The sequence below is a fragment of the Colletotrichum scovillei genome (assembly GCF_011075155.1).
Source record: "Colletotrichum scovillei strain TJNH1 chromosome Unknown Contig00006, whole genome shotgun sequence".
NCBI lineage: Eukaryota > Fungi > Ascomycota > Sordariomycetes > Glomerellales > Glomerellaceae > Colletotrichum > Colletotrichum scovillei.
The window spans coordinates 1,936,339-1,964,242 of record NW_023336264.1 but is presented as its reverse complement, the minus strand read 5'-3'; the positions used below and the strand labels follow the sequence as shown (position 1 = coordinate 1,964,242).

The window sequence follows — 27,904 nt, the reverse complement described above, 5'->3', positions numbered from 1 at the left end:
CAGGTCCCCAAGGCTTTCATACGCCTGATTTGAGAAGTCCAATCTGAAGCCCTGCGATCCCCGATTACAAATCTCAACAAGACTGATGAAATGAAACGACCTGCGGCCTTGGCTCCTTCTCTGTTTACTTCAATGATCTTCCCGACTCCAAAGAACATATTGGTTGCCACGGTATGGACCGACGGGATGTGTCAACCCAAGAAAACTTAGAGTCCGAGTTGCCCACTTAGAGAGTTGGAACTTGGTGCATACAACCAGAGCCGCGGTAAGCCATCTTTATCGCGTGATTGGTGATCTAGTAGATCGGATGACAGCTGAAGAGAGAAGGTGTGCGAACGGCTTTCCAGAAATAGTTAGACGATGAACCTGGCTCATGACTAGTGACGGCAGGGCTGGAGCAGTGGAGGTCCGCAATCTCAAGTCACAACTTACATGATGTAAACCAAGCGGATGAGAGGCCCGAAAAGGTAGCGTAAAGAAGTGGACTATCGGAAGTCCATGTTATAGTCCAGCGAGGGAAGTTCCGCATAGATTGAATGGTGGGAATAGTAACCATATCTAATAAAGAGCTTATTGTTTCAGCGGTCCGTAGCTACGGATGATGGGACTCTACACTTACGCTTCTAAGACTACCATGAAGCACGGCGCTGGTAGTTGTCAAATCATCCACGGTCTTCCATTCACAGTAACTATCGTCCCGTTTTACTCCGTCGATCAGGTAAATCTTATGAAAACTCATGCAGACTCGGATTCGTATCTCTGAGTATTTACCAGGCTCACCTCATCCAATGTACTTCTTTCCCATAATCCAAGCATCCTTATCGTAGCACTTTGGCCAGACACCGCCTCTTCCGGGAGCTAGAATGCCATTGGGATCCAGGGTGTCGTGAATCTCCTCATGCATCTTCCACAGGGCACCATTGTTGAAGTCATAAGCATCCGCAACTTGATCCATGAGACCCACGTGAGTCCTGAAGACGCTCCAGCCGCGAGCCTTCCACTCCTTGACCAGGGTCCGGCCCAACCACTGCGCGCGGCCACGCATGTCCTTGTCCTTTCTGTCATACGGGATGATGCACACGTTGTCTGGAAGTGCGATGTCAGGTTATGTGAACTAAGTAGTTACTTTCAATGATCCGATCAAGGGAAGACTTACGCATAGTCCGGAAGTATGCGACGTAGTGGCTGATGTAGTCGATGCCCGCCTTGGCGAACAGCTCCTTTGCCAAGGAATATTGCTCCCAAACAGCCTTGCCCTCAAGTCTGGAAATAGCCGCGACCATGATGACGGAGCAGTTGGGCAGCCACTGCTTCATCCAAGCAAACTCTCCCATGGACGAGATACCTTGGAGGTACGTGGCTCTGACACGAACCAGGTTCTGCTCACCGGGGCACTCGTCGAGCGTGGCCCACTTGCTACCGGGGACCTTGGTCAGCTCCTGTTTGATATCCTCGATGAAAGCTGCGCGGACTTTGTCGGAGCCGAATACGGCGCCAATGTAGCGCCACCGGCCCGTGTTGAGCTTTTTGGCCATCTTCTCAAAGTCCTCCTCGGGAATGACTTCCTTGTGAGAGGCATTGGTGTAGCTGGACCTCGGGCCATAATGAGCAGCCTCCAACGTGAGATTGCGCAAACTGACTGAACTCTGAAGCGTGCCATTCTATAGAGAGTCAGCTGGATCAAATTTACGTTCTAAGCCTGAAGAGAGGTCCTACCAGATCAAGGGGCTGAATGCAGTCGACCAGGGCGGCCAGATCGGCTTCCTTCTCAAAAGTGACGGAGAACGGCGTCATGCCCTGCGGAGCGGGCATCAACTATGATCAAAATTGTTAGTTTTCCTTTTTCGACGTTGTGGTCGTACTAGGCCAGATTTCATTGGACGGGGCATCTCACCCAGAATCCCATCTTGGTGACAATGCCAGCATTGCCCTGCGAGAACAGACCATCGTTCATTGGGCCCCAGCCGTACGGGAACAGAGCGAAACATTCATTGAGCTTCTGATCGGCTGGGTGAACGCCCTGCTCCGCCTGTTTGCGGCCCTCCGGGTCCTGGATTGCTCCCATCCCCATCCTGGCGACCTCACCGTTGGGCAGAACAACCTCCATTCCGCTGTGTTTTCCCCATCTGTCACCGTACAAGGAAGCACCACCTCCGCGGTCCAGGGCATTTCCAATCATGGATCCCCAGCCGAGGCCTGACGAGTCTACTCTGATCTTGTCCAAGAGGCCGCGGTCATGCAGGTAACTTTGTTGCGGGAAGCCTGTCAGTCTCTCGGTTTCTGAGATTCTTTGATGGGATGATCGGCGACTTACTCGCTCATTTGCATGAAAGTGACACCCGGCTCAACGATGCAGACGCACGCTGTCTCATCCAAGTGCAAGATACGGTTCATATGCGTGCTGAGAATCATCACCAGCGATCCAGGAACCTTGATACAACCTGTCAGTCTTTCATGGTGGGATACAGGGACGATATGCCGGTTGTTGTGCCCACCCTTGGTGCCGAGCCACCGTACGCGAGGTTTCGTCCGGTGCTGATGGGCCATACGGGAACCTTTGACTCGTTGCACGCAGCGAGAACAGCCTGAATATCCTGCACGCTGCGCGGGTGGCACAGAGCTGAGCCCACCAGCTCGCACTCATCGTCAAAGGAACGGTAGTAGTCGTGGGTGCGGCAGTTGCGCCCAAAATCATCATCTTCGTAGCCCTCAAAGTCACAGCCAGCCGTGATGACAGTGAAGTTCTCGCCCCCTCCAACCGCTTGGATCACTCGGCGAGCGAATTTGGTGAATCCAGCCTGCGTGACTCCGGGAGGGAGAATCTTGGGGACCTCCACGTCTTGTTGCTGTTGTTGTTGCGTCGGCGCTCCGTTCTTGGCTCCGTTGCCGGCACCGAGCCAGAAGTGGCCACTGCTAACATTATGAGGAACAGCGGCGGTGGTCATGTTGGTGATGTGAGTTAAAATGTGTATCGGAAGTACTGAGAAACACGATGGAGGTTAAAAAGTGGATGGCAGTGGCAGCGGCAATGGTAATAACAATCTTCTTGATGATAGGCAAAGCATGTTAGTCGATGAAGCAGCTAACTTAAACATGTTTTATTTTATATCTTCCCTCTCTTGAGATGCAGAGGCCTTCGAAGCCCGTCCCTAACCGCATCACTGTTTACAATCAGTCCACGCCCCCTCTTTGACATCACGAACTTCAGGCAAATGCCTTTATGGGAAATAATTGCTCGTGAGTCTCCCTCGAAGAAGAAGGCCAGGGACAGAAACTTAATTTGCTTCCCCCCCCCGTTAAGTATCTTTTCCATGGGTGAAGGAGACTCTGATGGGGGCAAAGATACAAAGTGTCAACTTATCAAAGCGTAGGAAGATACTGCCGTCTTTGCCCAGCACGGAGCTCGATTCCGCCTACAGTCTAAGCGCTTGAGTGACATCTGCGCGCATGTCAATCTCGGACGTGCTCGCGGGCCGAAGTGCAGTCACTTTCGTCTGTAATTATTGGCCACTATCTTTTGGATTAGTTTTGGTCCAATGTTTCCGCGCCTTACACGCGCTCCGCCATGCCGCTTCCGACCTCCTCGTAGTGTATAGGTAGTGCAGGTAGCAGTGCCCCTACGTTGCTTTTCCTACTGAAACGACGTTAAAGATACCAACACTCTTACAACGGGAGTAAACCTTGTGAGTTCTGGTGTGCACAACCTTTGTGGTTAAGCTCCCAGGAATCAAGACGGCCAACCTACATTGCCCCGGTCCCGGCCCCGAGAAGGTTGCAAGTGGAGTACTCCAGGTTGGCGTAGCCTGCAATCGAAGATGATCAGCAGGCATAATGGGCATACCCGCGGACAACGTAAACTCTCAGTCCTGTGACTTTGAACTACTATTCCCAAGTCCGGAAGCTGCGAAGGAGTTACTTAGTCTATACAGAGACCCACCACATGGTTTTACTTCAAAACCTTGGCAGCAGTAAGCCAGTCTCACGGTCAACGACATGCTCGCCAGATTGGACCATCACTACAGGTACTTTGAGCTTTCAAACATGTATCTTGCCTGTAAAAACACGTACGGCGTCCAACGGTCTTTCGACTTTAAGGCGGAAACAGGAAATAAGCAAGGCGAAAACTCCAGTCTACGCCACGGACTCGCAGCTTTAGCCTGATGCATCCTAATTGCAGCATGTAGTTCAAGCGCTCCAGGGCGGTTTGAGAGTGCGATCTGATGTCGTATTGGGCTCGGTCCGGTGCCCCCGTAGTAGGATCCTATCAATAGTCCTCGCAGTGGAGAAACAAAAGTTCCTTGCAGGCTGTTGGCTGGTGTATTCGTATTTGTGATATCCAACTTGTGGGAGACATAAGTAAGCAACTGAACCTGTCCCCTTTTCAGGATATCATAGATATGCCATATGCGCCGACTTCTCCTATATTCCTTTTCTCACGGACCGTCACTTAAAGCCTACATCTAAGATGTCTCATTCCTCAGTTGCCGCAGCACCCTTCTCGCTTCATCCCGCTCTTTCAGCTACCCCAAGAGGGCATCAAACTCGTGACAATGATTTGCTGCCGCAAAGAACCCATGGGGTTCGAGAGAAAATGCTTTTGCAGCTCCATGGCCAGCAAATTCGCATCCCCGACCTGGGACGGCTGATGGAAGATTGGCCGAGAGACCAGAACCCACACCTCGATGCTGTAGACAGCAAGATTCTCCAGATCATTGAGAGGTAAGAGAACTTCATAGCGATGATCGGGATGCCACTGACCAAGCAATAGCCACGCAGTCAATGATGCCGTTCGTGGTCGTCTAACGAAGGCCATGCTATCGAAGCAACTGACGGGCTGGTACCCATATGCTTCCTGCGATAGAATCGAAGCTCTCACTTCCTTCCAGGCCTGGATGTTCATCGTCGATGACATGCTCGACCAGTACTCGCTCATACAAAAGTTCGACTTCGCCTCGCTGCATGTTCTTCTGGCCGATTGCCGGGACTTCATTGACCGTAGCCTCGGACTCCTCACTACTACCTCTGAAACCAGTCAACCACAGTATCGGGATCATGACGCCGTTGTATCATTTGCTGAGTATGCTGAAGCTGTCATGAAGGCCAACGGGGACAATTACAGCTACCGACAACGCATCGCCAAAGAAGCTACTGCCACACTTGACGGCTATCGACAAGAAGCCGTGAACCGGTATGCTGGTCGAGCCACATCGCTCCAAGAATATCTCGGATACCGCGAGGCGTCGTCCTGTATCATGCAGGTGGCGGTCAACCTCGAGTTCGCCAACGGCATCAACCTTCCCGAGGAGGTTATGGCATCCCCAGAAATGCGCGAGCTGTACCGAGCTGCTGTTGCCATCGTCTGGATCGTCAACGACATTGTGAGTCTGCGCAAGGAACTCAAGGAAGGTTTCGTCGAGAACCTTGTTGTCTTGCTAGCCAATGGCGATGCGCAAAAGGGGCTAGATGGTGCTGTGACTCGATTGGAGTACGAAGTCTCTGCGCTCAACGACGCCGTCAAGGCTTCTGCTCGCCGCTTCGACGATACGCCATATAAGAATCACGTCACTCTGCTGGCGAAAAATTGCAAAAATATGTGTATGGCAAATTGGTTATGGAGGTAAGCAAAACTCAATCCATCAATCGATGTGCTCAAATCTGACCGCGACGCGAAACAGTATGAAGACTCCCCGGTACTGTCTTTCGGACATCAAGCCCGATGCTGAAGGCGGGTACACATTCACGGTTGATTCCACGCCGGAGGAGAGCTGATCTCTGCATTTCGCCGCGATGATGAACATGAGCAAGCATATCATGCATGGTTGTTGAGGTTCTGCAATTTGAGTAGAATTCTGGGCTGGTTGACGATTCTAGACTGAGAGCCCGGTCGCTCTGTGTGGTAGAATTTCATCTTCGCCAAAACCCCTCAAATCAAATCCAAACACGCACTATCAGTATGAGTAATCATTAAAGCTGCAAGCCATTCCTCGCACATTCATCCACGCATGGCGTGATTTATGATCATCCAATTACCAACCTTTGCAGAATCGTGGGGATCGTTTGTGACACTTCTGACTGCCGTCGATCAAGGTTTGAACGTCGGTATCGGTAAGTTATCTCAGTATAAGCTTTAATATCTCCAACGTGACGTACAATGGTTCGCTATTTCTTGCATATTGCACACTTTGTCTTTCATCGGTCGATTGATAGTTCGCTTTCGCTTAGGACACGCCTTAAAGCATTCACCATTCTTCCACTAGAGAAACGGCTTCACATGCCGTATCATTGTAAGTTCTACCTCACCGGGGCTGACTTGTCCGCGGACCGCCTTTCAAAAAATCCGACGGCCCGCCCGGAGCGTCCGGTGGTCCCGGTGTTCCACTCACAGCCTGCCAGCTTGACCAGCTGGCTCAACATGGAGTAGAGACGTGTGGGTAGCTCTCACACAACTAGGTTAGCGTTTGGCTGATTGCCTCAATTGTAACTATAGTCGGTCTTCATAGGGCGAGTGTGCTCAGCGACAGGGATTCGGGATCGTACCTTCTGCCCAGTGGGGTGTTGCCTATCGGGACAGGTTCAAAGTGTATTGAATTAACATTCAGACAGGCAAACTCGCTGTTAATCTTAGTCCTCAAGCAGTCATTTCGATGCAACAATGCCTACTCAATTACTCGAAAAAGTGGGTTGATGCCGCTCTTCGTCGGGGAAAGCTTCCCTTTTTACCTTATCTTGGGTATAATAGCCAACACTAAGGCAGCACTTTGAGCCACTAGCTCGAGATGCTTCACAAGGGTTGCTCTTGGGTGCCGAGAAAAAGGCACTTCCACCCACCCTGAAAATTACACATGCTCCCAGACCCGCGCGGTGCGGCATTCATCACTTTTCATTTCACGATGAGTTCCGTATCGATTTCATACAGTTTCCACAGTTCGCTTTTTCTTGTCTGCTTCCGCTTATAGGTAGCGCCGATGCGTAAGTTCTAGTAGATAGGCAAAGTAATCTGTCACAATTTCATGCCCAGAGAGTGACAAAAGCTCTTAGGCAGTACACAAAAGCTATGCACATGAATCACTGCAAAGCAGCGCCACCGACAGCGCTAAATATGGAGGTGGCTCACGGCGACGCCTATGGCCCAATTGCTCAATAGCACTGCAGTCACCTAAGCACCTTATTATGATGGGATGTTGAGCAAGGAGAAAATAAACTCTATCTAAGTCAAACAATTACCGACACAGAATAGACCCATCAGGATACTCGAACTTGGTTTCACAATTAAAGCAAGTCGCATCATTCGCAGCATATCTTTTGCAGTTGTTGTAGAACTCCTTTCCATCAATTTGGCCACTAATCGCTTTGAGCTGTTGTCAAAAGTCAGTCGTGTCGTTTCCCTGGGTACTGATCGAGCTAGAATTGAACTTACGAATCGTCCTTGGAACCTTGGTCCCGAACCAGATGATCGACCAATCCAGAATTGCCCCGAATTTTGGCCTATAAAGCTTTTAGCTGCGCAACTCTGATTGGCAAAAGCCGCAAGACCTACCATAGGTGTAGCCGAACCTGCAGTCACCGGCTAGCAGATCAGTGGCGGCATAGTCAACTGCTGAGTTGGTTTTGTATTGGCATGCGCAGTAGTCGTGCATGTCAGCCATGGAAAATCCCCTTGCGAGCGTTAGCGACCTGAAGTTACGAGTATTCAAGGATGAACCTCAAGAACATACAGGAAAAGGGCCATGGCAGGAAGAACGGAGAAACGCATGTTGAAAATTAACTGTGATCGATAAAATGCGATGGACTGAATCAAGGCAGGTAGTGAAAGTGCTCAAATGTCAGAGAGCGTACTTAATAGTTGTCTTCGAACGACTGAAGAGATACATCAAATGCTGCAGGTTAGTATTCCGGCAAAAAGCGGCTGGGGACTTATATGCTCTATGAACCAGCGAAGTTGCGAACTCCGCGGGTTCCATTCGCAAGCAATCATTGTATTGGGTGTAAGTTTGATTGCATTCTCGTGATAATTTGCAAGAGTCAGTGCCTTCGCTCAGAGTTCTGAACTAAGAATTGTAAATATTCCACTAACAGAAGCTGCCACTTCAATTCGGAAAAGCGTGCCGGAATCGGAAACGTTCTGGAATCAATAAGCTGACGTAAAAATATACCAAGCTTTCAAGCGATCCTCTAGTGATGTCGCAAACTATTGGCTGTGGGCGCTTTTAGGCCCGTGTTCTGAGCCTCATTTCCAACTGGGCAGATTCGAGAACAATAAGGCATAATACTGAACACCGAGAACTCCGTAGTCATATATTTGAATTTTTGATGGAAGATTACAGAGATCGTAGATGTTGTACTACGCGGAGATGCCGAGTTCCATGATATCTGCGCAGGTAAATAGAAGTATATAGCTATGAACTCAAAGCCCCGGGCGATGAGAGCTCTTCATTTAGAACATCTCGCCAGCTCGTTACCAACTCACAACATTCTTTCTTACTTGTACAAGACACTCGTTGTATTCAGCTTTGAAGATGCTCTGGCTTCTTGCTTTATTTGTTGCTCTGGCTTCATGCTCGCCAGTTCTCCAACCTCTGGTACAGGAGCGGGGCCTGACATGCGTCGGTTACCGCGGTGCCCCAGCCGAACTCCCCGCCATCAGCATCGACCTTCGCGGCGATATTGAAGCCCACGTCTTTGATGGCGCCACTCCCACTCTTTCGCAGCTTCCTTTGAACACTTGGGCCGGTTCGGCTCGTGATCACCGCCTGGAGTACCGCGCCTGGAGAAGCACCGGCCGCGACGGTATCTTCAACGTCCATCTCGAAGTTCAAGTCACCGGCTACGCCAACGTCTTCGTCAACTTTGGTGCACAGTCTGACCGCGGTAACGGTGATCCCGGCCTGTCTCGTGTCGATAACGGCTTGGCCGTCGGTTCTGGCTCGAACCCCTACCCAAGGCGAAGTACCTTCAGCATGGCTCTCGGCACCATTCATCGGAACATCAACTATAACCTTGTCGGAAACTGGAGTAAGTACACCATTCAGAAGATTCCCAGACTTAGAATATTGCTAACCTTTTCCAGGACTCTGACTGTGCTCTTTCAATGAGATCATTGAGATGTACAGGAGTTGAGGCCGTTATATTGGGTACCCGGGCTCCAATCGTTCACCCTCAGCTTTCCCGTACGCCTCCAAAGTATTTCAAGCTGTTAGCAAATTTTTATGTAGTATAGAAGTATCTCAATGCTTCTGGCTGTCAATGAGACGCACTTTGAAAGTTTATGGAGACAAGAAAGGCACAAACGTGCTTACAAATCTTATCATCTACTAGATAGCGTCAATATGTATGTGCGTGCCTTGTGGGGAAGTGAGAAATGCATATCTATCTGACCCTATTTCCCTTTCACCCGCCTACTTTATAAATGACTTTGAGTTAAAGTTGGAGTTGGAAAAAGACTGGAGACGGCTGAGACATCCTGGCACCTTCTGGCAGTTGATGGGATAGATTGTCATCGCCAGAGCTTAGAAGCTTGAGCTCATATGCGTCCTGAGGAAGAGTCGCGATGACAGCTGCAGATCAGTCAGTTGTGCACTTTCCTAAGGTACCTATTATGTGTCGATCAAACAAACCCATGTAGTGCCTGGAGCAACACAATTCTCCGTAAGTCAACGGCTAGGCTACGGACAGTTGGTGCATCAACAAGAGCCACACCAGAGCAAAACCAAATGTGCAACACTGCTTGGGCTAGTACTTGTTGAAGCACAAAGACGGATCTAGGCACGAAGCCAGGCTCACTAAACTAGAAGCACTGCTAATACATTTATTGCAAAAGTCTCACGAGACTACCCGTGAAGGATTTTGAAAAGGAAATCAATGATTCAATGGCTATGTTCGAGGAAATTACAAACAGGACATGTCTTGCGGAGTGTTTGCTTCAGGTCCATCTGTAACGAATGATATGAGCCTCACCAATCTAGATATCATGAGTTGCAATGGGAATTTGAGGCCAATAATAATCCATGTTGTATATTCACGCTATTGGAATGTTAAATAGACACGGGACCCGAGTTGGGGCAAGTCAGAGAGACCCGAGTTCGTGCATTCAGACTGCCCTCAAGGATTCCTTCTGCGGGCCTAGCACCCTTGTAACTCGGTTGAGACATTATGATTGGTTCCAGATATCTCAAGTCGTCTTTGAGGCACAATTGCATCTGCAAACCGATGGACGATGAATTACTTCCGGATTTGGAGTTATTAGAGATTGAGTTATTTGAGATGGCCTTGTGCCCACGTTGAAGAAACTCCAGTTCTCCAAACGTCAACCGGCACCTTCAACTTTCTTTAACTCCTTTTAACAAGGAGAACTATAAACCACACCCTACAATGTCTACCACTAGCACAGACGGCCTCCTCACGGAGTACATGCCACCGAACGCCATTGCTGTTGTCGGCGTGGGTTGCAAATTTCCCGGCGCCGACTCAGTTGAGGAGTTTTGGCGCATGCTAGATGCGGGAGAGTCGAAGCTAAGCGAACCACCCAGCGGACGCTTCCCTGCTCACGAACACCAACGTGACACGGACAAGACAGTATACTTCGGAAACTACCTTGACGACATTGCCAGCTTTGACCATCGTTTCTTTAAGAAGTCAGGCCGCGAAGCAGCGTCCTTAGACCCTCAGCAACGACTCCTGCTAGAGGTTTCCTACCAAGCTCTTGAGTCGGCCGGCTTCTTCGGCCCCCGCAAGCCCGACTTGGACGTCGGCTGCTTTATCGGCGTATGTGCGTCAGACTACAATGACAACGTAGCCAGCCATCCGGCCAACGCATTCTCTGCTCTTGGGACTCTGAGAGCCTTCGTTCCCGGCAGGATCAGCCACTTCTTCGGGTTGTCTGGGCCTTCAATTGCCCTGGACACGGCCTGCTCATCATCAGCAGTCGCCATCGACGCCGCCTGCAAAGCAATCCTGCACGGCGACTGCAAGAGCGCCATCGCCGGTGGTGTCTCCATTTTCACCAGCCCGTTCTTCTACCAGAACCTGGCTGCCGCCTCATTTCTTAGCCCCACTGGCGCGAGCAAGTCCTTTGACGCCAGTGCTGACGGCTACTGCCGTGGCGAGGGAGTCGGCCTTGTCGTTTTGAAGCGACTTTCTGATGCGGTTGCCGACGGCGATAATGTGCTTGGTACGATACTCGCTACCGCTGTTAGGCAGAGCAGCAGCAAAGTGCCCATCACCGTTCCGTATAGCCCGTCACAGACGGAACTCTACCGCAAGCTTTTGACTACGGCTGGTATCGCGGCTGAAGACGTTACTTACGTTGAAGCTCACGGTACCGGGACGCCCGTTGGCGACCCCCTCGAGTTCGGCGCCATCAAGGAGGTCTTTGCCAGCGGGGACAGAGATGTCCCTCTTCATTTTGCGTCTGTAAAAGGAAACATCGGCCATACTGAAGGGGCCTCTGGAGTCGCTGGTCTCATCAAGACTCTTTTGATGATGCAGTATCGCGCCATTCCGAGACAAGCTCATTTTCAATCTCCTCATCCCAAGATTAGCCTGGTTCCTGGGCGAATGTCAATCCCGACAGAGACCATCCCTTGGGTTGCCGATACACTCATCGCTTGTGTGAACAATTACGGGGCAGCTGGTAGTATCGCCGCCATGCTTGTCAGGGAACCGCCTTCGAAGACCGCCCTGGCACGGAGTCACCGAGCCGTCGCATCAAATAACCTCGATAAACTTCCGGTTATTATTACTGCCAACAGCGTCAAGAGCCTCGGCGAGAACGCCGCCAAACTGCTAGACTACATCTCCTTTCTCCGCAGGGGCTCGGCTTCAGAGGTCGAAATACTGGCTGATCTCGCGTTCAACTTGAGCGAGAGGCAGAATCGGACTCTCCCAAACATGCTTGCAACGACAGCTTCAAGCCTTTCAGAGTTGGAGAATCAACTTCAGGTTGTGACTTTCAATTCCGAGTCACCTCTTTGCCAGATCAGCCCCAAGCCCAATCCAGTTGTCATCATCTTCGGCGGCCAGACCTCCCGCTCTGTGGGCCTCAGCAAGCACGTCTATGACAGTTCGGCACTCCTTCGCAAGTATCTTGACGAATGCAACGGCATAATACAAGGCTTCTCACACCCGGGGATCTACCCGGGTATATTTGCGACCCAGCCAGTTGATGATGTGGTTTCGCTGCAGACGATGCAGTTTGCCCTTCACTATGCCTGCGCTCAGTCCTGGATCGCTTGCGGCCTGCAGATTGACTGCGTTCTAGGTCATTCCTTCGGCCAGCTTGTCGCTATGGTCATTGCCGGCGTTCTGTCTCTTGAGGACGGCCTCAGATTGGTATATGGGCGAGCCGTTTTGATGCGCCAGAAATGGGGCTCGGAAAGGGGCTCCATGATTGCTCTGGAGGCCGATTACGAGACCACGAAGGACCTCATCTCAATAGTGCAGAGACTAGACATCTCTTCTGACTACCGTCTCGAGATAGCTTGCTTCAACGGTCCTTCAAGTCATGTTCTCGTGGGGTCTTCTGCTGCAGTCGATGCTGCTCACGTTCAATTCATGAGCAGAAGTCCTAAAGGCAGGGCCAAGGTCTTGAATGTGACGCACGGCTTCCACTCGAGGTTCAGCGACCCGATTCTTGCGGACTTGGAGAAGCTCGTCGAGGGCTTGTCTTTCACTAAGCCAAGGATTCACTTCGAGACCTGCTCGATGGGAGAGGCGTGGTTCGACATCACGGCCAAGCAAGTCGCCGATCACACTCGCTCACCCGTCTACTTCGAAGATGCCGTGAAACGTATTGAGGCCCGCTTCGGCGCATGCACATGGCTGGAAGCTGGGTCTAACTCAGCGGTTACTAGCATCGCTAGACGCGCTCTTTCTAGCAGCAACACCGATGACCACCTGTTCTGTCCCATTAACTTGACTCGGGATGACGCGTTGAATTCAGTAGCAGACACAACCGTCAATCTCTGGAGGCATGGCCACCATGTTCAGTTCTGGCATTTCCACCATTTCCAGAAGCAAAGCTATCAAGCCCTGAATCTTCCTCCCTACCAGTTCGAGAAGACGCGACACTGGCTGGACTTCGACCTTCAGGCGGGAATCTCATCTGAGCTGTCTCAAGTGCCGGCGAAAGCGCCCGAGTCTCTTGTCGTCGAGCCAGAGCCAGAGCCGGTGCTCATTACGCTATCCGAGTTCCAAGATGGGGCATCCCGTGGTCCCAAAAAGGCGACTTTCACCATCGATCCTCGTTCCGAATGCTGGAAGGTGCTCGTCAGTGGCCATGCTGTGCTGAACGAGGCACTTTGCCCAGCGACTATGTATATCGAGCTAGTCATGCAGGCCGCCAAGCAGATCGCGGCCGTTGAGAACATCGCTTGTGCGCCTTTTGCACGTGTAGATGATCTGGAGATTTCCTCGCCCCTCGGAATGGGGCAGGATAGGATCGTTCAGCTTGTTTTGAGTCCTTCGGATCAGCTTGGTTGCAAGTTCGACTTTGCCTTCGTCTCACAAGAACGTTCAAATAGGCAATCGCAGGTCACTACTACGCATGCTACCGGAAAGTGCGAGATAGTACCGTCAACCGACAAGAGCATCACGACTGAACTAGAACGGACCAGCAAGCTCCTTCATCGCATGCAAAAGAACCAAGACATGGGTCAGATGTTTACCGAGATGGTAACGCAGCCTGGTGGCGAAGCTGTCCAAGGCAAGCTTGTGTACAAGGTGTTCTCCAGGGTCGTTCAATACGGCGACATTTACCGAGGCGTCCGCAGAGTCGCCGGCAACAGCGACGGTGCCGTCGTTGCCGATGTTGTCTTGCCCAAGGCACAGCCTGCCTGCACACAAGATCTCATCTCTACACCCGTCGCTATCGACAACTTCTTCCAGGTCCCCGGTCTATACGCCAACTGCCTTGCTCCTTGTCCGCCAGATGATGTGCTCGTCTCTACATACGTCGACCGCGTTCAATTGTCGCCTGATTTCGGCAAGGCACAGGCCGAAGGGAGCAGCCCTGGCTGGGATGTTTTTGCGATATCCACCGCTACGAGCGACAGGGAGAGCAGCAACGACATTTTCGTCACAGATAAGATCACTGGACAGCTCGTTTTCGTTGCTTTTGGAGCCAAGTTTAGCAGAGTTAGGATGGCATCTCTCGCCAAGATTCTGTCCCGGGCGAACCCTTCCGATAATTCTGAGGCTGTGTCTTCCAAAACATCCCAACGGAGTTCGGCTACAGCTATTAAGCCCGCCACAACTGAGGCAGCGCCTTTGAAGGCTCCATCGCCAGCTTCCATTTCTCTTCCGAGCATCGCGGCTGCAGTCAATAGCATACTGCCATCTTCACCGCCGGTCCGCCTAGCCATTGCTCCTAGTGTGGCAGACGAGCTGCGTGACTTGTTGAGCAAGATGACAGACGTTCCGGCAGATCAATTACATGATGACACCACGCTTGAGGAATTGGGCATTGATTCTCTTATGGCTACGGAAATCGTATCTGAGGTCAACGAGGTGTTCAAGATCTTGATCCCGCAGGATCAACTTCAGGATATGCAGACCTTCTCAGCCCTTTGCGCCTACCTCGATGGCTATGGAGCTCAACAAGCATCTCAGAGGGTTCAGGGGACCCCTCAGGTTTTGAAGGATCCCGTCGTAGCTGTTCCTTTCGACCAACCCACGAATCCAGCGAATCGAAACATCATCTCCAACTCTGAATCCCAGCCTCACGCGTCAGTGGCAGAGCCAGCCGTCTTACAAGAGCAAAACGAGCGCATTGATCTGATACCGCGACTAGCAGAACTGCTAGGAAACCATCTCGAGTGCCCGGCTACTGACTTTAATCGCTTGACGAATCTCATCGATCGCGGCCTGGATTCTCTTCTCTGCATGGAACTTATGAGCGACATGGAGGAGATGTTTGGAGTTGCCATCGACGCATCCTCTTTCACAGACACCTGCACCTTCGGGGACCTCACCGACATTCTCATTAACGCCGCCGCACCCGTTGAAAATGCGGCAACGACGGAGCCCAGCACGGCCGACTCGTCCCCAACGCCGTCCTCTGGTTACTCGACAGACGGCACTGACTCTAGCGTCATCATCGACAACACTCGTATCCCGCTCAAGACAGAGCAGCTTCTCTCATATCCAGCCAGCCCGGCCCTTGCCAGTGCAGCTCAGGAGTTTGAGGGCATCAAGGGTGATTTCGACAAATTCGCCGCAATGTACGGCTTCAGTGACTTCTACACTCAGGTAGCCGACAAGCAAGCAGACTTGGTTCTCGCGTACGTCGTAGAGGCCTTCTCGGACCTCGGCGTTGACCTCAGTGCACTGGGGCCCGGCGAGAAAATTCCCAAGATCCCAGTGATAGCGAGACATGACCGTATGCTGGGAGTTTTCGATAAAATCCTCCAACGCGGCAAGCTGGCCGACTACGATGGCAGGCAGTACGTCCGCTCAGAGACAATCATCGACACCACGCCTTCCAGCAGCCGTTTCAAGGACATCCTTGCGGAGTTCCCCCAGCATGCCAAGGAGCATACCCTCCTGAATATCTGTGGTTCAAAGATGGCTGCGATTCTGAGTGGCAAGATGGATCCGCTATCGATTCTGTTCGGTACCAAGGCGAACCGCAGCGTGCTAGACGACGTGTATGCGACGGCCCCCATGTTCATCATCAATTCCCAGCTTCTTACATCCTTCCTCGAGAAGGCGTTGTCCAATTCCACCCCTGGACCTGATGGGAAGTATCGCATTGTTGAACTGGGAGCGGGAACAGGCGCAACAACGCGATGGGTAGTGGACAGACTTGTGCAGAAGGGGGTACCTATCGAGTACACCTTCACCGATATCTCTTCCGCGCTAGTGTCTGGGGCCAAGCGCAAGTTTGCCGGGCTTGATTGTATGAAGTATGGCACTATCGACATCGAGAAGCCGCCCGCGACACAGCATCTGGGGCAGTACGACATCGTCCTAGCCACGAACTGCATCCACGCCACCACCAACCTGCACAACTCTTTGACCAACATAAACAAGCTCCTGCGACCTCATGGCTTTGTGTCACTCGTTGAGCTTACGACACGAAACTACTGGCTGGACATGGTGTTCGGTCTCCTGGACGGTTGGTGGCTGTACGACGACGGCCGCCCCTACGTACTCGCGACCCCAGAATTCTGGGATGACACAATGAGGCAGGTCGGATTCCAACACGTCTCGTGGACGGGCGGCCACAAACGCGAGTCTGAGGTCTGCAGGGTCATCACCGGCTTCAAGCAGCCCGTCCAAGATGCATCTCAACACCACAGCATACCCCAGGAGAAGGCTGGCGGCGTTGAAACCATTGTCTTTACGCACACAGACAAGCAACTTCCGCTCCGAGCAGACATTCACTACCCTTCATCATCTCAGGCGTCAGCGCATAGGAATTGGGTTACTGGTATGATTTAAATCAAGAAGCTCGCATTTTGTACATAGACACCGGAGCTGACGATGCTCCGCTACAGGTCTGATAGTTCACGGAGGAGGGCATGTGATGCTGTCACGTCAGGACGTGCGGCTGCGTCAAATTCAACTTCTTTTAGACAACGGTGTCTTACCCGTGAGCGTGGATTACAGGCTTTGCCCGGAGACTACCATCCTCAATGGGCCGCTTGTTGATGTCGCCACAGCATATGCTTGGGCAAGAAACACCCTGCCAGACCTGAAGCTAACTCAAACGAAAATTAACAACCTTCTCGATCGCGACCGCGCTGTGGTAGTCGGCTGGTCGACCGGGGGCACCTTGGCCATGTCTTTGGCCTGGACCTCGGTACCGCGTGGCATCCCAGCTCCCGATGCGATCCTTGCTTTCTATTGCCCGACTGATTATGAGGACGAATTCTGGCGGAAGCCAAATGTCCCAGACCACTCGAGTGGGTTCGCAAACGAGACCTACAATGTCATTGACGGGGTCTCTCCTGCCCCCATCACCGCATACAATGTGCCTCCAAAGATGATGGCAGCAGCGGGCTGGATAGCACCAAAAGACCCTCGCAGCCGTGTCGTGCTGCACATGAACTGGCACGGACAGACACTACCCGTCCTCTTTCGTGGCTTGCCTTCGGGCTTGGACGTGCCATCACACGCGGCGACCGCATATAATAAGCTGGAGCAACCCGCACTAGATGAGGTAGTGCGCGCAAGCCCTTATGCCCAGATTGTCAAGGGCAACTACAAGTCACCGACGCACATTGTTTTCGGCACTGGAGATGATCTGATTCCGTGGGAGCAGGCCCAGCGCACGGTGGATGCCATGAGAAATGCGGGCGTTCAGTCGGGACTTACTCTTGGCCCCGGTCAACCTCATTTGTTTGATCTCTTTCGGGATCCCGATGGGAGCCGTTGGGGTTATGTGATGGAAGGCTACAAATTCTTGTTTGAGAAAATTAGGAGAGATATCAAGTAAGACTATAGCAAACGAAGCTTCGTAGCTTTGACGTCATTATTTTGTTTTGTAGAAGAAATATGTTTCACAACCATATCTTCACGACTAATAAATTTGCTGCAATTTTGCTTCAGATGTGCTGCGAAGGAATCAAGAACATTGAACTCTCGAAGCAGGACTATGGGAGAAAGGGCTGTTTCTGCCGCCTCGCCCCTGTTCTGCTTTCCACCAGCCTTGGGGAGAAATGGCACAACTCTCCTTCTGGTGTCATCTCAGGAACATGATCCCTGACACACCTTGTTTATTGTTAGGGTCAGCCGAGCTGGCCTAGTCGGACCCGAGTTGTTCGATGAGCCGGCCAGGATAGGAGCAGCCAATAACCCGAGTGATGCAATCTGCGCCTGGTATCTAGCTACCGCATTTAATTCTCCATCGCGTAAGAATTGACCATCAGTATCATATGTCGCGAGGGCGAAAGGGGATCTCAAGCTGGCGACCATCAGCCATCCATTCACACATCCTTTACCACCGCCGCAATGTATTCAGAAGGGCTCTTTGAGAAATTCGATGATAGAGCCTGTCGTATAGTTGGATTGCTGGCGGTCGTAGGCATATTCATCTTGGTTCTGGACAATACGCGTTCGTACATCCGGTTGAGACACATCCCTGGACCACCTGCGGCAGCTCTCACCAACTTCGTCCGTCGATCGTGGGTCAACACTGGCAATGCTCACGAAATTCACACCAATTTACACAGCAAATATGGCACCGTTGTGCGGTTTGGTCCCAATGCTGTCATGGTCTCCCAGCCCGATGCGATTGAGAAGATTTACGGTTTCAAGAGAAGATTTGAGAAGGTACGCGACCCTAGCATTGGAACCCGACGTCCCGTAGAATTCTCTGACGTGTATATTGTTACAACACTAACCTCTATCGCAGTCCGAGTTCTACGACTCGATAATGCCGAGGATAAGGGGCGGCAAGATTCCAGATGTCTTCGCTACTCGAGATGAGAATATACATCGGCGAATGAGGCGCCCCGTCGCCAATCTGTACTCGCTCACAAATCTGATGTCGTTTGAGCCAGTCGTGAACTCTACTTTACAACACCTGTTCCAGCGACTAGACGAGCTATTTCTAGACAAGAAAGTTGATGTCGACCTGTTCAAATGGACGCAATATTTCATGTTCGACGTCCTTGGAGAAGTCACATTTTCAAAGGAACTAGGATGCCTCGATCAAGGTGGCGATGTTGAAGGCGTCATTGAGAACAACTGGCGCTATTTCAACATGATTGCTGCGGTATGTGAGAGTTCACGATCCTTGACATGATTCTTATGGAATGCTGTGCTAACCATTTTGCATACAATAGAACACGCAGATGCCTTGGCTTGACTACTTGTGGAGGGACAATCCTCTCATCCCCGTCTCGGCGAAAAGAAACCCGCTCGTAGAGTTCGGTGCTGCTAGAATCAGGGAGCGAATGAGTCTGATCGAGAGCGGCAAAGGCGAACTTGACCAAAAAGACTTTCTTTCCAGCTTCATCTCTGAGAATGCCAAAGACCACACTCTACCCGCAATGTATGTGCCCACACGTAGCATCTTGAGCCTCGCGCGCGGTAATAAGAAACCTGGACTGACGCAAATCGCAATAGGTTCCTCCCCACCTGGGTCAATTCCAATATCGTGGCAGGTGCAGACACGACAAGCATTCTATCTGGCGCCTTAATATACCATCTCCTCAAAAACCCACCGTCGCTCGCAAAGCTTCAAAAGGAGATCGACGATGCCACTGCCGCGGGGCGACTCTCCAAATTCGCGACTTGGAAAGAATCCAAATGTCTTACTTATTTTGACGCCTGCGTTAAAGAGGCCACAAGGATGCATCCACCATTTGCCCTCCCGTTCGAACGCGTGGTTCCTGATTGTGGACTGGAGATTGACGGGTACCATATTCCCCCGGGAACAAGAATCGGAATTGTAGGGCGACATATTTTTCTTCTTCTTTTTATGGCTTAAGTTTGAAGATACCCTGATGCTGACAATTCACTCCAACTACCCAGAACCCGTGGTCGCTGCACCGCGAAGTGTCACTCTATGGTGCCGAACCGGACCTCTGGCGACCCGAGAGATGGTTGTGTGATGAAGAGAAGCACGCCGCTATGTACAATACACTTCTGACTGTAAGTCTGACGAACAAGAAAGATCTAAATTGGAATCGCGTTGACTTTATTGGCTTCACAAGTTTGGCGCTGGTCACAGAAGCTGCCTCGGGAAACATCTCGCCTATTTTGAGATATATAAGCTCATTCCCTCGTTATTGCAACGCTACAACGTGAGTAGACTAGCATTGCCACTCATTTGAGAATGAAAATTAACTAAACCTCCCCGCACTAGATACAACTGGTGAATCAAGATGAGGAGTGGACTGTTGAGAACAAGTGGCTTGCCAAGCCTTCGGGATTCCGCGTCAAGCTTTCGACTCGTAGCTAGGGTCATGTAAATAGTTTACAAGAACTTTGCAGAGAAAACATGAATCAATTAGGCTTTAGTACAAGTAAAATGAGTCACCTGCACAGACATTGTTCGTTATTTGCACGCATTTTCTCTCAACCATAACTTGTCACGGGTGTAGTTTGCCTTGGTACCCTATTCAACTGGACGTGTATGTGGTCTGGACTGGAAAAGTATTTTTTGCATCATATGATTCTTCAAAAGAAAACTTTCGTTGGCTTCAATTGTCTAATTGAGCTCATCTGCCCGTGCGCCATCTCTCGTTCATGAAGCAGCTGTGTAAACTAGGGCGGTGCAGGTTGTCGGGTCCGGGGCCGAGTTGACTCGGACCAAGCCCTCAGTGTATGTGCATCGGCGTCAGTTGGCTGACACAGTATGTGTTGACAGGCCTTGCATCCTGCTTGGCATGTCCCAGCACTAGCTGGGGCACTTGCCTCAAAGCAACTCTTGCCAAGATTTGCCCAAAGTGGTCCTTATACTAACTCGGGTCCCGTCAACCCCAGTTACACCGGTCGCAAATAGGCCGACATCAGCTCATCTTCACCACCATATATTGCGCTGGAAAGTATTGTTACAGTAAAGGCCTTCGTGCCTCTCTGAGTTGAATGATTACTCTTTAGTCCGTGTTCATTTGTCCTAGTCCACGATGCCTGGACTTACAACCCAAACCCTAGTCCAATCTGAGAAGCCTGAGAAGCCACTCGTGGTTTGGCGGTCACTCAAGAAATGTCTTCCGCCAGCGGAAAACAAGGACATTGAATTTTGGTGGAATCTCACTGGGTATCATCTCGCAGTCATGACCGACGCGGCAGGTTACTCTACCCAACTACAATATGAAACCCTTCTCTTCCACTACCACTGGATTGTAAGCAGCTTGCTTCGTGCTCTTTCGCATCTTCTGTTACGGGTTGGACACTAATTCAACACTTGTTCAGGTCCCCAGGCTGGGTCCGGCGCCTTACCCTGATGGCACTGCGGTCTTCAAGTCTTTGGTCGCTTACGACGGCTCGCCATTTGAGTACTCGTGGAAATGGAACACCACATCCGGCGAACCCGACATTCGCTACTCCTGGGAGGCGATCAACAGCTCCTCAGGAACCGCCGCTGACCCTCTGAACCATGATCCCACGCTCGACTATATGGAGAAAGTGCCAAGCGCTCTCTCGGGCGTCGACTTCTCATGGTACCGCCACTTCCTGGCAGAGTTGTACAACCCAGACAGGTCAGTCTACGCCAAGGAGCTGGAGGACGGCGAGCCGCCAGCGACGACCCTGATGCACGCGGTTGAGTACAATAAGAAAGCCAGCTTTGGGCTCAAGTCGTATTTCCTCCCGCGGAAGCTCTTCCAGGGCGGAGACCCCGCGACGCTAGGGGAATGGGACGCCGCCATCAAGAAGTTGAATCCGGATGGCAAGCACCCGGGCAGAGACGCCCTGATGCACTTCCTGGCCAACAGTCCCGAAGGCCGTCTCATGAAGCCCAACGTCATGGGCATGGACAATGTGACGCCGTCCAAGTCGCGCCTCAAGATGTACTTCACCTCGCGCCACACCTGCTTCAACTCGGTCCGGGAGGTTATCACCATGGGCGGACTCCGAGACGTCTCCGAGGCCAGCCTGCAGGACCTGCGCTCCCTCATCCTCGTCATCCTCGGCCTGCCCGAGGACTACCCTGAGGACGCCGAGTTCGCTCCGGCGTCCGCGAGCGGCGACAACAAGTGGGACGACTTTGATGCGCTGTGTGAGGGCTTCACATACTTCTTCGACATCGCGCCCTCAAGCGGTACGCCTGACGTCAAGTTCTACCTACCCACGCGTAAATACGGCCCTGACGATTTGACTATTGCGAGGAACCTGGTCGCGTGGCTCCGGGAGCGCGGCCGTGGCGCCTACTGCAATGAGTATCTCGCCATGCTGGAGAAGCTCGCCGTCCACCGCGGGCTAGAGAACGGCAAAGGCATGCACGCGTATATCAGCTACCAGTGCACCGACAAGGGTGAGCCGGATATCAAGTCTTATATTTCTCCGGAGTTGTATCATAAAGCGAGGTACCCCTCCGCCTAGGAATGTCTACATGTAGCGAGGTTCCGAATGATGAATACGTAGTTCTCAAAGCCCGCGTTGAGTCGATTTTGCGGGTGGTGAAAGAGCGGTGCCGCGATCCTCCAACTTTACTTCATAAACTTCCTCCCATAGACACCGCGCGGGGGCATCATGCAGTGTGTATATCCACGGAAACCCGCTGAGATGGTGGTGAACGGTTGCCCAGTCGCGCAGATCTGCACGGTCGCAAGTCTCCGCGATTGCAAACAGCAGCCAGCTGTGGTCATTGACTTTTAGAACCGAGATAGCGCTCATAAAAAGAATCCACAGCAGCAGTGATACATCGCCAATTCGCGCGTCTTTGTGTTTCGAATAGAGTTCTCGAACGGCTTCCACTAGGCGAGTGCATAGAAGCGACGAACTGAAGTTATCACGACAGTAGTTGGGAAGCAAGCCGGTCATGAAAGCCAGCATAGCGAGACGTGCTGCGTCGCCGTAGAGGCCTTCCGAAGCAAGCAGGGGCTGACTGAAAGGTTCACCTTCCAAGAGACGGTATAGGAGTGATATGAGCGTTTCCGTGTAGTCCAAAGGGTTGAGCTTGGATCGTCCGTTCTTCACCCTGTCATTGAGAATGCCAGCGAAAACGATGAGATCTAGCATACTGCGGGGCAGTCCAGGGGGACAGGCAGAAAGCTGTTCTTTGACGGTGCTAGAGTCGCACAAGACAGTTGTCACTGGTACTTCCTGACTATCAAACATCGTGGGTGACCCATTTTGCATAGCCAATTCAATATCGAGTCTGCTGTTGGTGAGTATTCTGTGCTTCGAAGATTGGATGCAAGATTGTGAAGAAGCTGCTTACCTGAGTGGCTTGAGGGCCAATGGACGGTTCTCCTTCATCAATCTGGCGATACCCCCGCGTAACTCAATCATTCGATGAAGCCCTCTAAGGTGCACAAGGCCGGTGGAGTGTTGCTGGTGTATCTGTTGGTAGATGGCGAGGGTGACCACAGCAGCAATGGCGCTATCCGATATGGCTTGGGGGCCTGAAAGTTTGAGGTTGACCAGCGAATATGCCTGACATATATGATGCAAAGTCTTTGACGATGTGGTAGGCTTTCGTTCAAAGAAGTCAACGTAGGATGCCGACACCGCTAAGGTCGAGTGAAAGTCTGGGGCGGCGGTGAGTTCAGTGTAAAATGGCAATTCGCCCGCCATGAGTTACTCACAAGCTTCATCTACCAGTATGCAGTTAACCCAGATCGATTTCAATATATCGAACTTGTAGCAGAACTGGGGAGGAAATAGCGTGTCACTGATGTCTAGGAACCCTGGAAGAAACAAGCAAGTTAGAAAAGCTTCATGATAGAGGCTAGGGTGGTGACAAGGGGTTGGGTGAGCCGTACATCGATGCATGAGCCTAGTGGAGTCAGGATCGAGCTCTTGCGGGAACGATGTTAGACAGAAGTCATTCCAGAAAACCCGTCGCGGTATCTTCAGCTGACGCTTGATGGGGACATTGTTCGTTTGTTTTCGTGTCGAGGGCCGTGGTCTGCCGGCATTCTTGCCCCTCATGACATGAGACCGAAGGGCACGACGGTCCGACTTGCCTATCCCGGCCGCATTCTGTTCAATGAACACCAACGCAGGGCTCATCGTGGTCGCTCAAGCGATCTGTTCGATGTCGGTAGTGAAGATTACGGCAGGCGGGGTACTCTTCCTTGGCAATTCATGAACTCAGCTGTTGCCTGTCTCCAACGGGATGGGCTATTTTTAGACTGCGCTAACCTCATGTCGGACTTCTTACATGTTAATCCAACCTTGCTCCAATCACAAAGGTCGAAACCTCACATTACATCTTGATGGTGATACAAATTTAAGCATGTTGTCCTGCTCAATGAAAGACGCTCGTGCAGTCCAGATCTAATCATTCCTCAAGATCGACGCTATACTGAAAGTCGACGCTAGCAGGGCACGGTGCATAATGGAATCTTGAAGCAAGTTCAGGAGGAATATTTAGATCATGGCTTCACTTATATTACATGGCTAGTTCGCGATTTTCCAATGCGCTTTGATGAGGTCTGACACAAGCCATTATTTAATTTCTAGCAGTAGTGAAAATAACAAATTCAGTAAGAAATAAAAAGTCTTTGCATCCCTCGAAAACGTTCTCGATAGATCATGGCCACCCTAGCTCCAGCCCGCTGCGTTGGATGGAACTGGGTGGTATCCGTTGAAGAAGCCACGAGGATCGAACTTGTTCTTCAAGCTAGTCAAACGCTCATGGCGCCACTCATCGTATCCGTACAGAGCCGACAGAGGCTCGTCCTCGTTGGCATAGTTCTGGTAGACGTAGAGCTTGTCGTAACCGGAAGAGCTAGGCTCGGCAAACTTATCGCGCCACTCCGCGAAGAAGCTGTTCACAGCGTCGGCAACAGAGTCGTCCGTGTACGAGCCAATGGACTCAATCACGTTCTCAAAGTGGTCGCGATGGGGGAAAGCCGAGTAGTCGTCGGCAAGCGCCTTGACCCCCTGCACAGGGAAGGTCTCGATCATCATGGCCGAGCCGGCAGCGAGAGGGTTCGCTACCAGGAACGTCTCGAATGCGTCGGTGAAGTTGACCCAGGTGGCCGGGTTGAGGACCTTGGTGTTGAGGGCGCGCAGGTTGTATCGCGGTCCAGTCGCGCAGGATTGCGGGATGAGGCCGTGGACCGTCTTCGTGGGCAGCTCTTCCCAGCCCAGCATGTTCTCTTGGAGATCGACGCTGAACGAAGAGAAGAGGTCGGTATATTTTCTGCCCTCTTCCTCCGGTCCAGAGTAGACCAGGTTGACGATGACGGTGATCTTTGGAGAGGTAAGCAAGGAACGATTGTGATAAGCTTGATAATGACACCCCGACGTACCTGAGATGTCGCAGCATCCAATGCGAAGAACATGAGGACGGCCAGCCTTTCATCCAGACCTCCCGCGGTCAGCTCATTCGTGATCTCCATTACCCGTTGCACAGAATCCTTGGTGAAGACGAGGTCCGCACTGTAGTGCTTTCCTCCATTCGTCGCCGGCCAGGTCTCGTACGTTGACTCGATAACGATGCCGTAGTTTTGGCCAGACCCCCTAATTCCCCAGAAAAGATCGGAGTTGACGTTGTTGGAAGCCTCAATGATGGTTCCGTTCCACAGGGCCAAGCGGACCTTACGGAGGGCATCGCTAGTCAAGCCGTGCAGGCCCTGAAGACGACCGAGGCCACCGCCCAACATGGCGCCTGTAGAACCCACACATGGGCATGATCCCACAGCTGTTATCTCTCGAGTTAGAAAATAAGAGCATGTCATTCTCATCTTGGTGTGGCTTACTCAGTTCTCGCCCAGCGGCCGCTACGGTGTCGATGAGGTCGCTGAAACGGACACCAGTCCCCACGACCGCCGTGTTGTCGTCTTGCAGCTTGACGTAGTTGAAATTCTCCAAATTGATCAAGACAGCGTCTTGGATGGCGTGGAGAGACGGAGCATATCCATGACCTCCAGACTTAGCCAGCCAGGTCATGTTGTTACCGGACATGTACTCAAGCTATATTCACGGAATTCTATTAGTCAAAGCTTCTTGCTGTCCGAAATCGTTCCATCCACATGGAACAATACTGTGTGTGCCAACTTACAGCAAGGGAGAGCTGTTCCTCAGTTTCGGGAAGGAAAACCTCATCAAAGGTAGGGGCCTTGTAGGACGACCAACGCGTCGTCTTTTCGCCGAAGCTAGCCCAGGACTTGTCGTGTACCAGGCTAGAAACTTCCGCCGGCCACAATATTTGAGAATCGTTGCGAGGATACAATGTTGAGAAAGTCAGGGGCGTGCTTGATGCCGTCTGGATGAAGGCCAAAAGAGCCGGTAGGGCTTGAAAGATCGCGTGGCGGGCCATCTTAACTCCTATGGGAACGAATGTGCAGGAGTCTTCTTGCTGTTCAGGTTTCTTGGATAACACATCAAAAAGACTAGATTTCGAAACGAGGTCCTTGAACTTTTATATTCTTCTCACTCGTAACTGTTCACGATGGTGGCTTGCTGTGCCTCAGCCATCAGGCCCCCAATTATCAAGAATGAAGCCATTGTAGGGCCATCGTGGAGAAACTGTTCTGCTCCTGAGACGGGGCGCAGCGCTTTCCAGCGACGCCAGGCTCCTCTGTATGCCCCGAAGTGGTGATAGTCCGGATGAGAACATTGTAGGATTCTTCAGTCAGGGCTCAGCCGCTACCCTTCCCAACCCGATTGGGGATGGTTTCTCGTTTGGGGGCCTCGGTAAGGTGATAATAGGGCCCAATCTCAATCCAGAAGCCGTACCTTGCGAGATGTAATTTATTTTGGTTGAATCGAGGCTCGGAGGCGCAATCCAGAGGCATTGTGTACGTCCCTGAGGGATCACTAGTTCGAGGCAGCCGCATTCACCGATCCTTCCGTCCCGATAAGCGGATATACCAAGACCATGTGAAGCTGGTAACACAGGGCTGTGAGTACTTGAGCGCTTAAGGCGAAGCCGTGACAGCCGTTCGGGACTGAGGAGCCAGTCGCATCAGCCGGAGGCGTTTTCCGATGGGCGCCTGCCTAGAGCGAATAGCCCTCGTGTGAGACTGACCGGAACGAGAGGGAACTTCAGCTGATTCTGCAAGGGCGGCGTGGTCAGCATCGATGATCCGGACGACGAGGGGCGACAAAGGTGGGCGTTCGTCCCAAGATCCTCACCCCCCTCACCCCCCTCACCCCCGTCCTGGTCCGCCCGAAGTAGCGAATCGCTTCGCATGGCCTCTAAAAGGTGGGGCTTGTCTGGAACGAAGAGCGAAGAACATGATAACAATAGTGTCACTTGTTTCTAGTTCGAGTTCTCACAGATTTGTGGCTTACTGGGCTTCTTGATCTTTAACTCGGGCCCGAGACCCACAAATCCAACTCGGGTCCCGGGCCGCGGGGCACTAGTCTCCGGCAGAGCAGACTCCGTACTAGACCGGAACCTGTCGAATGCCTAGTCGGAAGTCAAGTGAAGCCTAATTTGCGCAATCAAACCCATCTTTATTTGGTAAACCAAGCTGTTCGAGAGGTGACATCGAAATTCCGAACACAATTCTTACGACCATCCCATTCCCCAACTTTGACGTTGATAGAATCCCTACCTTAGCAAGCCATGGGTTCAGCCACTGAGATTCCAGCATACACTAGAAAGACCGTCTTGGTCACTGGGGCAGCTGGGATACTCGGCCAAGCGACTGCAATCTCGTTTGCCGCCGCAGGAATTGCCCGTCTTGCCCTCGTTGACCACGTCGACGTTTCGGATACCCATGAAAAGGTGGTCCAAGCAGCCATCGACGTCGGTAATCCGGCACCCGCTGTACTTACTTTGACCATAGATGTCTGTGATGCCGCGAGCGTCGAAGCAGGCGTGCGAGAGGTGTGCTCGAAGTGGGATCATGTCGACACTTTTGTCAACATCGCAGCTTCTTCGCCTAGACCCGTCATCCCTCAGGGTGATGTAACTGGATTGAGAGACGTGGATACCTGGTGGAAGGTCTGGGAGGCCAACGTCAAGGGTATCAGCCTCATGGCTCGGGCTCTGCTGCCCCTTCTTTCGCGCAGCTACGAAAGGACGATCGTGAATGCGGTTCCTGTGTTCTCCGTCAATCCCGCGGCGCCTCCAAGCGACAATCAGTTGTCTGTGTTGGCCTCTACGCGGCTCTCTGAGAGTTTGATGCTCGACTACGCGCATGAGGGCGTCCTGGTTTACTCTGTAAACCCAGAAATCAATCTGGAGGGAAGAGTCCCAGAGGTCACGAGACACGGTAAGTAAAGCTAGTGACGATTCATGTTCTAAAGTATGAGCATATTCTGGGTCAATGCTGATACTTGCCAGTAATGAATGCTGGATGCGGCGATGTCATTGTCCATTTGGCCGGCA

General features: G+C 51.8%; 9 protein-coding genes across 9 annotated transcripts; 6 read left to right on the top strand and 3 right to left on the bottom strand.

The window, feature by feature from the left end:
* Positions 1-781: 781 nt before the first annotated feature.
* HER10_EVM0005740 (FAD binding domain-containing protein) lies at positions 782-2,945 on the bottom strand (the record flags this gene model as incomplete). Its single annotated transcript, XM_035475344.1, has 6 exons — positions 782-1,086; positions 1,157-1,661; positions 1,717-1,815; positions 1,895-2,246; positions 2,315-2,430; positions 2,496-2,945. 6 exons carry the CDS (start codon positions 2,943-2,945, stop codon positions 782-784), a joined length of 1,827 nt encoding a protein of 608 aa, XP_035332675.1.
* A 1,520-nt stretch (positions 2,946-4,465) lies between these two features.
* HER10_EVM0004402 (terpene synthase family protein) lies at positions 4,466-5,769 on the top strand (the record flags this gene model as incomplete). Its single annotated transcript, XM_035474050.1, has 3 exons — positions 4,466-4,719; positions 4,769-5,617; positions 5,676-5,769. 3 exons carry the CDS (start codon positions 4,466-4,468, stop codon positions 5,767-5,769), a joined length of 1,197 nt encoding a protein of 398 aa, XP_035332498.1.
* A 2,747-nt stretch (positions 5,770-8,516) lies between these two features.
* HER10_EVM0002799 (histidine permease) lies at positions 8,517-9,075 on the top strand (the record flags this gene model as incomplete). The annotated part of the gene is made up of 2 exons (XM_035472494.1): positions 8,517-9,012; positions 9,068-9,075. 2 exons carry the CDS (start codon positions 8,517-8,519, stop codon positions 9,073-9,075), a joined length of 504 nt encoding a protein of 167 aa, XP_035332324.1.
* Positions 9,076-10,368: 1,293 nt separating this feature from the next.
* Positions 10,369-17,434, top strand: HER10_EVM0010404 (beta-ketoacyl synthase domain-containing protein; the record flags this gene model as incomplete). Its single annotated transcript, XM_035479864.1, has 2 exons — positions 10,369-16,426; positions 16,494-17,434. The coding sequence occupies 2 exons, from the start codon at positions 10,369-10,371 to the stop codon at positions 17,432-17,434; spliced, it is 6,999 nt and encodes a 2,332-aa protein (XP_035333241.1).
* A 515-nt stretch (positions 17,435-17,949) lies between these two features.
* HER10_EVM0001617 (uncharacterized protein) lies at positions 17,950-19,906 on the top strand (the record flags this gene model as incomplete). Its single annotated transcript, XM_035471361.1, has 7 exons — positions 17,950-18,270; positions 18,353-18,715; positions 18,786-18,994; positions 19,069-19,393; positions 19,477-19,596; positions 19,659-19,748; positions 19,811-19,906. The coding sequence occupies 7 exons, from the start codon at positions 17,950-17,952 to the stop codon at positions 19,904-19,906; spliced, it is 1,524 nt and encodes a 507-aa protein (XP_035332185.1).
* Positions 19,907-20,567: 661 nt separating this feature from the next.
* On the top strand, positions 20,568-21,990 carry HER10_EVM0008855 (aromatic prenyltransferase; the record flags this gene model as incomplete). The annotated part of the gene is made up of 2 exons (XM_035478363.1): positions 20,568-20,792; positions 20,863-21,990. Exons 1-2 carry the CDS (start codon positions 20,574-20,576, stop codon positions 21,988-21,990), a joined length of 1,347 nt encoding a protein of 448 aa, XP_035333050.1. The 5' UTR covers positions 20,568-20,573.
* HER10_EVM0010044 (uncharacterized protein) lies at positions 21,445-23,650 on the bottom strand. Its single transcript, XM_035479514.1, has 4 exons — positions 23,376-23,650; positions 23,199-23,300; positions 22,832-23,141; positions 21,445-22,768 (listed from the first exon to the last, which is right to left on the bottom strand). The coding sequence occupies exons 1-4, from the start codon at positions 23,623-23,625 to the stop codon at positions 22,036-22,038; spliced, it is 1,395 nt and encodes a 464-aa protein (XP_035333190.1). The 5' UTR covers positions 23,626-23,650; the 3' UTR covers positions 21,445-22,035.
* A 427-nt stretch (positions 23,651-24,077) lies between these two features.
* HER10_EVM0013091 (uncharacterized protein) lies at positions 24,078-25,925 on the bottom strand. Its single transcript, XM_035482460.1, has 4 exons — positions 25,625-25,925; positions 25,323-25,536; positions 24,873-25,264; positions 24,078-24,813 (listed from the first exon to the last, which is right to left on the bottom strand). Exons 1-4 carry the CDS (start codon positions 25,880-25,882, stop codon positions 24,160-24,162), a joined length of 1,518 nt encoding a protein of 505 aa, XP_035333582.1. The 5' UTR covers positions 25,883-25,925; the 3' UTR covers positions 24,078-24,159.
* Positions 25,926-27,136: 1,211 nt separating this feature from the next.
* On the top strand, positions 27,137-27,796 carry HER10_EVM0010954 (short-chain dehydrogenase; the record flags this gene model as incomplete). Its single annotated transcript, XM_035480398.1, has 2 exons — positions 27,137-27,323; positions 27,360-27,796. The coding sequence occupies 2 exons, from the start codon at positions 27,137-27,139 to the stop codon at positions 27,794-27,796; spliced, it is 624 nt and encodes a 207-aa protein (XP_035333310.1).
* Between the last annotated feature and the right edge of the window lie 108 nt (positions 27,797-27,904).